At 31.4% G+C, this 10958-nt stretch overlaps 3 protein-coding genes across 3 annotated transcripts in view; all 3 read right to left on the reverse strand.

The window, feature by feature from the left end:
• Positions 1–1871: 1871 nt before the first annotated feature.
• On the reverse strand, positions 1872–3867 carry LOAG_17744 (hypothetical protein; the record flags this gene model as incomplete). The annotated part of the gene is made up of 6 exons (XM_003144708.2): positions 1872–2030; positions 2186–2325; positions 2669–2758; positions 3113–3203; positions 3347–3512; positions 3647–3867. The coding sequence occupies 6 exons, from the start codon at positions 3865–3867 to the stop codon at positions 1872–1874; spliced, it is 867 nt and encodes a 288-aa protein (XP_003144756.2).
• Positions 3868–4043: 176 nt separating this feature from the next.
• Positions 4044–6365, reverse strand: LOAG_17745 (hypothetical protein; the record flags this gene model as incomplete). The annotated part of the gene is made up of 6 exons (XM_020450405.1): positions 4044–4195; positions 4418–4503; positions 4842–5014; positions 5282–5387; positions 5943–6137; positions 6250–6365. 6 exons carry the CDS (start codon positions 6363–6365, stop codon positions 4044–4046), a joined length of 828 nt encoding a protein of 275 aa, XP_020305923.1.
• A 338-nt stretch (positions 6366–6703) lies between these two features.
• The window catches only part of LOAG_17746 (hypothetical protein), a gene marked incomplete at its 5' end in the record, with an annotated part of 5454 nt that continues 1199 nt past the window's right edge, over positions 6704–10958 (reverse strand). The window contains 10 exons of the mRNA XM_020450406.1: positions 6704–7580; positions 7710–7875; positions 7944–8080; positions 8320–8451; positions 8648–8779; positions 9146–9205; positions 9411–9503; positions 9717–9932; positions 10194–10295; positions 10504–10598. Coding sequence (XP_020305924.1) covers positions 7497–7580; positions 7710–7875; positions 7944–8080; positions 8320–8451; positions 8648–8779; positions 9146–9205; positions 9411–9503; positions 9717–9932; positions 10194–10295; positions 10504–10598 — 1217 coding nt within the window. The 3' untranslated portion in view covers positions 6704–7496. The remainder of the gene's footprint in view (positions 7581–7709; positions 7876–7943; positions 8081–8319; positions 8452–8647; positions 8780–9145; positions 9206–9410; positions 9504–9716; positions 9933–10193; positions 10296–10503; positions 10599–10958) is intronic.

The following is a 10958-nucleotide window of genomic DNA, read 5'->3' on the forward strand; positions in this document are numbered from 1 at the left end:
GACATAAAAATTCAAGTAAATGTTTAAGAATAAAAAAATTTTTTTTTTCGAATATACTGAAATTCAAATAAGAAATGTAAAATAAAAAGAAAAAAAAATGAATTGAGAGAATAAAAAAGAAAATATTAGCAATATTCGAATGCATACAAATCAATTATTACTTCTGCTTAACTAACTCTTTTAATTTGGTAACATCTGTCAAATGATATCGTTGACATATCAACCAGCTGTTGGATATTTTAAATATTATCAATAATATTCAATCAAATTTACTGCTTATTATAATTTAAAGAATATGATATGATATGATATGATATCATATCATATCATATCATTATCAGTATAATCGATATTGAAGTCTATACATATGAATATTAGAAATGGGAATAGAATTACTGCAACAAATAGAGAATGATTACATCTTAAAGTGCCGCTTCTTTTAACGAACTAAAATTGAAAGTTCGTTTGCTTCTCTAAATCTCTTCTCCCTCTTCCCATATTCTACTTACTTTCTTTTCTTCTTTTTTTCATACTCTCTTCACTACATTGTTTTGAATCAATACTTACACTTCCTTACCCTTTTTACCTAGAATTGCTATTTCTTTCTTTCCTTCTTCCTTTCTTTTTTTTTTTCCCGTACTATACATCATCATTATTTACTCAAATCTTTCACTCTATTGATCACTTTGTAACAAACTATCTCTTTCTCTGCAACAAAGTACACAATACATCAATCATTTCAATAAGCTAAAACTATTGGAAATCAAAAACTAAAATGAAATTAAAATTTAATTAATCAAACAATTCAAATATATTCGCATCGAATAATCGATAAAAATATTTCTCTGCACCAATAAAAGTCAATTTTATCGTCATCATCCATATTTAAGATTAATTTCGTTTATAGCTATTTTGGAAAACATTAAAATAATTACTTATATATGATTCTCTTACACGTTCATAATTTGATAGATCGCATTTTATGCTATTACTTTCATTTTAATTAAATAGAATATAGTTAATAAATGGTTTAATATAATGTCGACTATTTCTAATTTATACTTTTATTCGTATACAAATTTTATCATTCAACATTCATGAGAATCTACAATAAAGTACTGCTGAAAATAAGTTACATTTTATTTCTATTAAAAGCTTCAATGTCCTCTTTAATTGTTAGCTGAAACAAATTTCCGGAAACTCTTCATGCAATTTAATCAATGAGATAGTTTTTACATTAAAGAAAAATAAAAAAAAACCTAAAAGAAGCGAAAACAACTACAACCGTTCTTTTTCTTTTTTTTTGGAAATTCGAAAAATTGAACTCTAATGCTTTGTTTACTAAATTATTAACAAAATCTTTGTACATAAATGATGACGTTAAAGTTTAAACTATCTAACAAGGCTGCCATATGACGCTCAAATGTTGTAGAATAAAGGAATTTTGTTACAATGTAATGATCATATTATAACTTTAACATCATATTTGCAAATACATGATTCATTTTACATTTTGATAACAATATGAAAAATGATGAATTCATAATTTATAATACATAAATAAATATGAGAATAAATCAAAGTAAAAGAAATAAAATGGCAATAAGCTTTATTTTCTATCTCTTATTTCCCTTCTTATGCTCATATAAAACAAATGAAAGAAAAATTATTTTCTTCACGATCCTAAGTGCTCCATAACCATGTCTTTTTCATAGAATTCTTCGAAAACGACTATGGGATTTATAAAGATTCACTGGATGGAATTTACAAAAACTGATTTGCTCAAAAAAAAAAACAACAGAAAAAATGGTTGTTCATTGTCCTTTAACAGAAAGCATGTCATTATGCGGTTAACTCGTTAATTATGTCAATTATATGATTTCGTTCAAGAATACTTCATCTTTCGTGACTTTCTGTTCCCTCTCAACATTTGCTATATCAAAATCCCTTTCTTCTTCTTCTTCTTCTCCAACCAGCGAGGGTGGCAAAAAATCGCGATCCGGCCAGAGCTCTTCAAAAATTTTTTTAACCTATAAAAAATAATGATATTAGCCTTAAAAATGATCCAACGATTTATGCGAAGGTAAAACTAATATCAGGTAGATACACTTGACGGTGAATGTAGGAAAAATTTAATTATCCAAGACGAAAAAATACAGTTAACACTGATAAGTTTAAAAGTCACCTCGCAAATAATCCGGGTATAATCCAGATGTTCATCAACACTTGGGACAACTCGCATATTTGTGGGCAAGATATCGGAAATTACCGATGGTAAAACTAAATCAAAATAAAGAGACCACAAGATTTGAGGCTTCACTTCTTCTGTAAAAATTGTATTACCAATGCTTCAGTTTTATTGATTCGTTTTTAATTAGAAGCGGGTAATTTCTTCAAATTTACAACTAAGGTAAACTCCGTAATTACACTGGATTCAAGGTTAGGGAAAAATATTTCTTTGCAAAAAAAACTTTTACTTGAACTGAGTTCTAAATATGAAAACTGGTTGAAACTTTTCATGAAAATGCAATCAGATATTAATAATATTAATGGATTTAATGATCCGTTAAGTTTAAATCAGAGAGTGTAGAAATTATAAATTATAATACTAAAAAACTGGGATGAAAACAAAAGAACAAATCTGTTAAAGTAAGAAAATCATAGTTACCGTTGTTCATCACACTGAAAAAAAGATCAGTGATAGGTTTGAAGACAGTGCCTGCACAGCTGTTACTTCGTGCAGTTATATGAACAACGTCTAAAATCAGTCCGGTTTGTATTTTTTAATTCGAAAAATATATAAACTTGAATGTAGTCTGAATTTCACGAAATGCCATCAGTGAAGTAGAAGAATGGCATTCCAGATTTTATTATCAAAAGAGCAAAACTGAACAGTGATAAACAAATGCAAAAGGATTACCGTTTATTAGCTATCAAGTGATTGCCTTAACATCAAATATTAGTTTGCGTGCCAAATACGCGAGTTTTATACCAGAAGAATAATTAAGAATGATTTAAAAACTGGGAAATTACCAATGTTTTTCGAAAAAAACGATTATGACCATATATGTAATAAAAAATTTACACTGACAAAAACAATTCAAGAACTAACATCTTCCTTTTGGTGCTACGCAACCTTCATATCCAACTTCCAGTAAATACGGGAATATATTTCTCAAAGTGGCGATATTTAATAAACTGATCTAAAAAAGTTAACGTAGTGGTAGCGGAAATCAAGCAAATATAAGATTTAGTTCTGATATCAACAGCGACAAAACATATCTTGTTTATATTGACTATTAGCATTTGGAAAAAAAAAACAAATCCTGAAAAAGTGATAAATTACATGTTCTTTCTCGGGGTCCGGTAGAATAGAACGATTTGTGATCATCATAACTCGATTCAATCGCGTTTCCAGTGAGGTGTTTATATACTGCTGTGGCACATATGCCCCATTTGCGATTAAGTAGTTACAATTTATTCGTTGGCCTTGCGTCACTACCGCTACTACTCTAAAATCATCAATAACAGAATCTTAAAATTAACGATTTTCCACTAACATTCCCATTTTTCATAATTTAATAAAATGGTAAAATTGCCGAAAGATATTAAAAATTTTATCAGAATTCTCCATTAACACTGTCACCTCCCGTTGGCGATGACAAAACCATCAACCGAACGATTTAAGCAATAAATTCCACCAAAAACAGCACAGAGCCGGGCAAAACATTGCGGTAGCTCTCCACTACCGTATAGTGTCCACAAAAATGGCGAATCACCAAAGCGTCCAACAGATTCCATAAATTGCCACACTGCTTCCAAGCCTTTTAATTTTTTGATAAGGTATGACAGATTATACGTGACCATATTGATGCATGTTCAATAATTTTGGTAGTTTTGTCGTGCGATGCATGGATACGAACAATAAAAAAGTGAAACAGTTCGAATTTTCGACTCAAAACACAGAATATTTTAGCAATTCAAAAATTGATCTTATCCAAGAGAGCAATCGAATCAACTGACAAAATTTGGATACGGTTTGTTTAGAACAGAACATTTTGTAAACGTAGGCAACTTATCTCTTTAGTTCTGGCTGATGGGTTCAAGATTGCCAAAGTGTTAGTAAGTATATTTTTCGCATAACCTACGATGCCCATAGATTCCACGAAAGCATCAAACGGCTTTTCAGCATATTCTTAAAAGAAATGCAACTTCATTAATATCTGATATTTGAAATACCATAATTTTTGATACTGTTATTGAAATATTAATTCTTTCTCAAAAACAACTTTACGGTAATGTCGATTTGCTTCAAAGTTTGCATAATAATAGTTGGCAGATAAAATTAAAGATTCGACAAAGACCTCGCTGTCGTCAGCACTTAATTTCTGTTGGAGGTACTCGAGAGACTGCTTACCTTTCCAACTATCGGTTTCATCAGGATTTTTCCGCCATTCAATGCATTTCTGGAGAAATCTCATCACTCGTCGTTTATCTTGTACTCTGAATATAAACTCATCATCCTTCCTTGATTGTTCTCTAAGGTAAAATATAAACCTAATACCTTTTTTTTTCTAAGTGAATACCCGCCAAAACATACAACGATAAAATAACAAATTTGAATGTGTTTTCTTAGCAACAGAGATACAACTGATGGATCTAGTTTTTCCGGTAAACAGTAACCATAATACAAACAAAAATCAGTATTGCTATAAAAGCAGATTACCCGCATATGGTGAAGAACTCGACAATTAAAAAGACCCTAAGAGGAAAATCATTTTCAAAAGAAAGACCCAAAGAGCCTGAGGAAAAATCTAGAAAATAAATAACGGGAAACGAACGAAATAACATCACTTCGAAATATTTCTCCTCGAGAACATGGAACAACTTCAAGCGAATTTAGACCATCATTTGATGCATAGCTCAGAAGTCGATCAACACACTTGAATTCGCAATATTTAGCAACACCCGAATCACATAGCAGCTTTACCATATCACCTCTACTCAGTAACACCTGAAATATAACGCGTCATCAAACTCTTAAAGAGTTAATTTGTCAGATTTAAAAGATAACTAAATAAGCGGTAATACCTGAATTTAGAAGTTTCCGATCTATTAGAATTAAAGAAAGGAGCAGTCGCTTGTTCGAATGTATGCATGGGTGATTATGTAGTCTATCAAATTCATTTAGGAAGAAATAAACAACAGTATCAATTCTTCTATTCCAGTATAACCATTCCTAATTTTTGACCAAAAGGTTGACAGTACAGTGACAAAAAACCTTAGGCGAAAGATCCAAATTGAGTTTTCGCCACTGCTGATCGATATCCCACAAACATGGAGCTAATATACCATCCTGTTCCTCAGTACCATCAACACGATCGTAACTCAAAAGCAAATATGAATATAAATGTAAATATTTAAACTACATGAATATAGATAAACCAATAAATAAGTAAATAAATTAATTAATTAAATAAATAAATAAAATAAATAAATAAGTGGATAAATACACATATAAATACAAACAAATAAATAAATAAATATAAATGTAAATATAAACAAATAAATGAATGGTAAATAAATAAATGAGTAAACAAACAGATAAAAAATTAATTAATTAATTAAATAAACAGGCTAATTAATTAGTTGAATAAATAAATAAACAAATAAATAAATAAATAAATGAAGAAACAAGTAAATAAATAAAACAAACAGACGAATGGATAAAAAAATAAACAAACAAACAAAATAAATAAATAAATAAATTAGTAAATAAACAAGTAAATAAATAAATGAACAAATATATATATATATATACATGTTATACGCCTTTACTGCTTTCCAAGTCAGACTACAATACAATATATTTATGCTTAATTTCAAAAAAACCCAACTTTCAACAAACAGAACCGAAATAGAAGTCACAGCGGAAGACCTACCTGTGGTAGCAATGCTTTTGAACATTCTTAATAAAAGACCGATATGTAGTCGGCAAAAATTCCTCATCATCACGCAAGAAAGATTCAGGATGACTCAGGATTCGAGCTCCATTATCATTTCTTCTAATTCCCGTTAACCAACTCTCGACCGTTCGTAAATTGAATGAGGCCCATAAATCACCATAATAATCGTTTCTTACATAAAAACGATTCTACATGATTTTTCGTTATAGAAACTCCCTGCCCCAACAAATATCAAAAAGTAAAATCTTAATCAGCTTTTATATTTATTACATCTCCAACTTACCTGTCCAAATGCAAAACACTAAGACCAGAACGAGCACAAGCAGCTGCAATCAAGCATTCTGGAAGTCCAGTACCCAAAATAATCACATCAAAATTCTCGGGTATCTTATCGCTCATTGGTATTTCACCTGCTTTTAACTGAAACTAAACGGTAGATGAGCAAAACAGGTGTTCAGCCATAATTATTTATCCACAAACTTAAACAGTCTGGTTCGCGATCCCCTTATTTCAGATGTCTAAATTCAAATACCGTAAACCTTACCTACTTTTAAAATTCCTCATTTATGTCGCCCATTGGTAAAACCATATCCAAAATCAAAGTTACTGTTATCCGTTAGCTTTTGAAGCTACCCTACTACATCATTGAGAGATGCTCCATTTTCAAAATCAGGTAGTGCCTTTCAAAGTCGTAAAAATTCTACAAACTATTCAATCCAAATAAATATTATGGATATGTTTTATTTGCAGTTAATGAGTAAAAGATGCATTCAAAACGTTTTTCATGATGGAAATATCTACTTGAAACAAAACAACTAAAATCTCCAGAAAGAGAGAATAATGGTCCAGAGTGTTAAAATTTACCAAAATTCTGCAGTGGTAAACCCGAATTTGACGAATGAAAATGAACACCATAATTAACTTTAAACAACTGGAACAAAAAGAATGCATATGTGCCAGACATAATAATTATTGCTCACAGTTTAAAATGAAAGGATAAAAACAACATATCTCAGCCTCACTTATTATTAATATAACGATATATACATTTCAGAGAAAGAGATGAAGTGATGCCGAACTGCAGTATGGAATGGCTTCCTGTTATATACTGCAGATAGAAAAGGTTGCCATCACTTATACTTCTTTTGAATACTTGAGCATCAGAATAACAAAGAAATGTAACTCAGTCAAGCAGCAACCCGCTTCCTAACAATAAATAATACAACAGTAAAGCAAAATGATTCAAAATACAGGTGTTAAACATCGAAATTCACAAGCCTGCTTATAAAACAATTATCTAAAAGGATTTTGTCTACAACTACTGCAATATTATATGCAGTAAAAAAGCAAGAAAAAAAGCGAAGCGAAGTTTCGTACTTTTCGAAGGTATGTTTTTGCATCTTGGAATAAAACAAGATAAATGTTTCTGACAGAAATGAGTTACCCAGCAAAAAATATAAAAATGACTAATCTGACCCTCACATAAACGTGTACACACTATGAATGTTCTTTTCCTGGACCTTTCCATGTTTAATTTAACATAGTTAGAGCACGATCGTAGAAGAGCATATATGCTTCTGATGATGCCACCTCTGCGAACGGTACTGGCATCACCTAAACAAATTTTAGATAAAATCATTCAATTTCGAATTGTATGAATAAGATAACGTTTTTTCATTAATAAATTCTGCATAATAAAAAAATTGATTTCTGAATATTTCGCATCCCTTCTACAACGCTCACCTCCGTGTCGCTCGTTTTGTACCAAGTAGATCGATTCTGAACGCCGATTCCCCTACGGTAAGTAATAAAATGACCCGAATGAGCTTGTCCAATATGTGCAGAAACAGCACGCAACTGGTACTTATATTTGAACATACTATCACATTCACGAAAATTTGTCCCACTTCTGAAAAGCAAAAAACATAAAACTGACAAACGCCTAACAAAGAACTGAACAGAAAAACACTGACTCACCTAACTAAAGACAGCTGCATGCTTTGTTGAGGCTGTTTTTTGGCTTCTGGGATAGCAGATGCCGTATTTAAAGCTGAACCGCCCAAAACTCGAAAATAGGAATTTGATAATGAATCTTTTGTTTGTCTTGGCTTTTTCTGAAATTAAACAGAATTAGTTTTTTGTTAAAAAGAAAAGATGAAAGTCTTTAAATTATAATACAGAACAAAATCGAGACGAAAAGATGTGAAGATTTATCGAATCAAAAGAAGAAATGGCCAAATTTGGAGAGATAAAAAATAATTTACAGATCGCTAGGGACATTATACCACTCCTTTGAAGATAATACCAGAAAATAAGTAAATTTGTCTATCTATTGACTTATTAAAAATCAAACTTGTTCGCTGAAGAAACAGTATTCTTCGAGATCAATGAATTCAGGAACCAAAAAACGTTCAATACGTTTGAAAACATATCCATTGGGAGAAAATCCAACTCGCTCGATACGAAATATCAATAAAGACGGCAACTAAAAGATGGCAACAGTAAATTCTACGAAGAAAACCATGGTTCAGTTGAAACCGATAGCGAAAATGATCTGATATTAGATTGTTATATTCAGAATCTCACGCTGTCACATAGACTGCGTGAAAAAAAAAAGCCCATGTATATTATATAGTGTAAAGTAAATGAAATATAGTAACCGCCAAAAATCTTAAAACCACCTTACAAAATCCTTGTTTTTTCATTAATCCACCGGACGAATCTTTCTTCCTTTCCAAGCATCGGTCGCATGATGCACCTTGGATGTATTCAGGGGCAAAATACCTTTCCAGTAATTTTGAAAATGTCAGCAACTGAAAGGAATCATTTCTTTTACTCCTTTAACTAATCAGAAATCAGTTTCTTTCTGATACGTAAGCTGAAAACGCACTTTTTTTTGTTCATCATACTCGACATTCAATTCTGGGCATCACAACACACACGTGCATGAAATTTTCGTGTAATAAAACATGAAAGCTTAGATATTACTTCTGATTTTTAAAATTCGTAATTGAAATGCAACTTCCAAATTATTAATAACCAGCACAAAAAATCATCGCAAATTCATTTTTGCTAATGAAAGAGAAATGAATTCTAATGGACGTAGAAATATTGAACTTCATATAACAAATAGACCAATCAAATTTGAATTCATGATTTACAATAAATAAACTACTTACCGGAGTAGGGGATTTCGGAAAAGAAAGTGATAAAGCACAAAATTTTTCTTCGCGAATTTTCTGAAACAGGTGAAAAATAATATGCTTCAACGATCACACAGAGCAGATGATTTTCGCTCGTATTCGCTGACGTTGAGAGAGAAAACATTTTAATCCACGAACTAATGAAAGTTGTCGCTATTAGTGTTGTGTAGGTAGAACGGCTCAGAAGAGATAACGGAAATGTAAAAACAACTTACAACCGCTTAGAAATATTTTGACACACCTTATAAAGACAGTCTTCTTTACAGCAACGCAATTGAACAGCTAACAAACCCATGCACGGCGGTTTAAATAGTTTCTCATCTGCTACAGCATTCTGAAACATTTCACTGATTGAGAATCTGAAATCAGGTGTGTTGGTATGAACAATGCATGAAATAGAAAACAATAGGCAACCTAAAACCTATAAGCACTGAAGGAAACTTTGAGCTGGTTGCAAAGTATGTCTACCATCTGGATTAGTGCTTGTTTCTTAGGATATCACCTCACCAATATGTTTATGAAGTGGGAAAACAAAATAAAAACAAACCTTCACATGCTCAAATGACAGTGAGGTATGCGACGAAGAGTAAGGGTCAATGGATGAGCTCAAAGTAGTATTATTACGAGAAACACTGGCATGAATTTTCTTACTGTCTTCCACATATGCCGAATCACCAATACTCCGGCGAGTTATATTGATCGTGTTCGTTAAAGGCTCCTTATCAATGACCGCTGAACTCAACGATTTCTTATTTTCCTGCTCCTGCAACTTTATTTTCCGTATCAAGGTTTGATTTTTGGCTTTATGATATTCCTAGAATATGTTCGGCAATTATGGAAAGCAAGGCATTCTAAGGATGCTATGAATCATGCAGCAATTCTTTCTTCATATCAGCTGATGTTGAGACAGAAAATATTTTAACCCATCAACCGGTAACGATGCGCAAGAAAAAAAAAACAATTTCGGAAATCGCAACAAAAGGTTCGAAGAAATCGACACTAAAACGTAAAATATAAAACTAACGATTTCAACGATTTTCTGCAAGGGTGATTCACGAATATGCCGCAGTTCTGCCAACTCTTCATCCCATGTTGTAACGAACACATTGAATAATTCATATAAATCCTATAAAGTATGAAAAATTCAGTTGAATCAAATCCAATCCCGTTTTCTGATTCATAAAATTATGTACTCCTTTCCGAAAGATTATTAATTCAAATTAGAACATCACAAAGATTCCTTCTTGGTGGAAAAACAGCAAATTTTGTGTTAACTGTTACAACAAAAAGAAAAACAAAAAAAAAAACACGGAACAACCAAGAATATGAAATACCTGCTCCGTATTCGGTGGTATAGACCATCTATGTGCTAGCAAAGCATCGATTACATCTGAGGCGGAACATGTCTCTTTTGTGGTGTCATTCAACTCTGCGAATGAAGAATACAGTTCAAAGTTTTAGTTGATAAGAAAGTGCAAATTGAAATCTGAGGGTATGTAGTTCACCTATAAATTATTTATCCTAACATACTATATGTAATACAATATTCTCGCTAGTCGCATATTCTCATTACTTTGGATTACCAGTAAAGACTGAGTAGGCTGAAATTAAGTTACTCTAATTTCGGAATATTTTAAAATCAGGGCATACTGCGCTATTTCAGCAGCACTTGAAAGCTGAATGCACGAAATGAGTAAGTTTTTCTTTTTCTAGTGTATATATACATGCATATATATATATATATATATATATATATATATATATATATATATATATATATATATATCTA

This window comes from Loa loa (assembly GCF_000183805.2).
Source record: "Loa loa unplaced genomic scaffold supercont3.122, whole genome shotgun sequence".
Lineage (NCBI taxonomy): Eukaryota > Metazoa > Nematoda > Chromadorea > Rhabditida > Onchocercidae > Loa > Loa loa.